The following is a 1,548-nucleotide window of genomic DNA, read 5'->3' as shown; positions in this document are numbered from 1 at the left end:
GTGTGTTTTCTGCAGGTTTGCGAAGGAGCAGGGGGGCCGGGGGTGTCTGTACGGCTCGCGGTGTCCGTACGCCCACAGCGAAGCGGAGTTGAGGGTTTTGGGAAATTCAGATTCTTTGCAAGATTTAAAAAACAATCAGCAGCAGCAGCAGCAGCAGCAGGAGCAGCAGCAGGAGCAGCGGAGCAGCAGCCCCCCGCTGCGCCCCGAGGAAGCGGCGCCCCAGCAGCTGCGGCCGTCCGTCGGCGAAACAGCAGCAGCAGCAGCAGATGCGCAGCAGCAGCAGCAGCAGCAGATGCAAGACATGCAGCAGCAGCAGCTCCAAGACATGCTGCACACGCTGCAGCAGCAGCAACAGCAGCAGCAGATGCAAGACATGCAGCAGCAGCAACAGCTCGAGCAGCAGCAGCAGCAACAGTCCGTGACCGGAAAGCAGCAAAGTCTCTCCGAGCAGCAAAATGACCTCCAGCAGCAGCAGCAGCAGCAGCACGAGCTTCAGCATCAGCAACAGCAGCAGCAGCAAAAGCAAGAACGCTCCGAGAAAGAGCCTCAGGACACAAAGCAAGCAGCAACAGCAACAGCAACAGGAGCAGCAGCAGCAGCAGCAGTAGAGACACAGCAAATGTACTCCAAAGCGAGGAAGCAGCAGCAGCAAAAGCAGCAGCAGCAGAAGCAGCAGCAAGGAGGGGCTCACTACATTGCACCATATCCGCTGCACAGCAGTCGCGTGCCTTCTTCAACAGGTACCCCTAAACCCTAAACCCTAAAACAAAAACCCTAAACCCTAAACCCTAGCAAACGCAAGCTTTTGCGCCACTTGCTGCTGTTTGCTGCTGCAGCAATCTCTGCAAAAGGCGCTGCAGCAGCAACTGGCGGGCCCCGCCCGCGGGGTTTGGATACGTTTGACGTGCAGCAGCAACTGCTGCTGCTGCAGCAGCAGCAGCAGCAGCAGCAGCAACCGGCCCCTGCTGCCTTCCCCTCCCTCTGCCCTCCAGGAGGCCTCCTGGGGGGGCCCCTAGGGGGCCCCCTGGGGGCCCCCTTAGGAGACCCCCTGGGGGCCCCCTTGGGGGCCCCCCTGGGGGACACACTAGGGGCCCCCCTGGGGGACACACTAGGGGCCCCACTAGGGGGTCCCCTGGGGGCCCCTCTAGGAGCCCCCCTTGGGGGCCCCCTAGGGGCCCCTCTAGGGGGCCCCCTAAGTACCCCTCTTGGGGGCCCCCTGGGGGCCCTTTATTGCAATGCTGTGGGGCCCCAGCAGCAAGGTGCTTACACACCAGTGCTGCCACAGCTGCAGCAGCAGCAGCAGCAGGCGTTTTTGTCCCCTCTCGCTGCTGCTGCTTCTCCTGCTATTGCTGCTGCTGCTGCTGCTGCTGCGCCTGCTGCAGTTGGCCCTGCCCAGGCCCCTCTGGGGCCTCAGCAGCTCGACAGAAGACCCCAAGCAGCAGCAACAGCAGAAAAGGGGGCCCCCGGGGGGGCCCCCCTGCAGCAGCAGGAAGCAGCAGCAGGGACAGGTATTGACGGAATATGTTCAGAGTTGGTGGTGCTGCTGCG

At 62.6% G+C, this 1,548-nt stretch overlaps 1 protein-coding gene across 1 annotated transcript in view; it reads left to right on the top strand.

The window, feature by feature from the left end:
* ETH_00043880 (zinc finger (CCCH type) protein, putative) overlaps positions 1–1,548 on the top strand; it is a gene marked incomplete at both ends in the record, with an annotated part of 2,650 nt that overhangs the window by 722 nt on the left and 380 nt on the right. The window contains 2 exons of the mRNA XM_013374537.1: positions 16–740; positions 837–1,537. Coding sequence (XP_013229991.1) covers positions 16–740; positions 837–1,537 — 1,426 coding nt within the window. The remainder of the gene's footprint in view (positions 1–15; positions 741–836; positions 1,538–1,548) is intronic.

The sequence above is a fragment of the Eimeria tenella genome, genomic scaffold (genome assembly GCF_000499545.2).
Source record: "Eimeria tenella Houghton genomic scaffold, Eth_scaff2104, whole genome shotgun sequence".
NCBI classification, from domain to species: Eukaryota; Apicomplexa; class Conoidasida; order Eucoccidiorida; family Eimeriidae; genus Eimeria; species Eimeria tenella.
The sequence above is the reverse complement of the archived record's forward strand: the minus strand, read 5'-3'. Positions and strand labels throughout refer to the sequence as shown.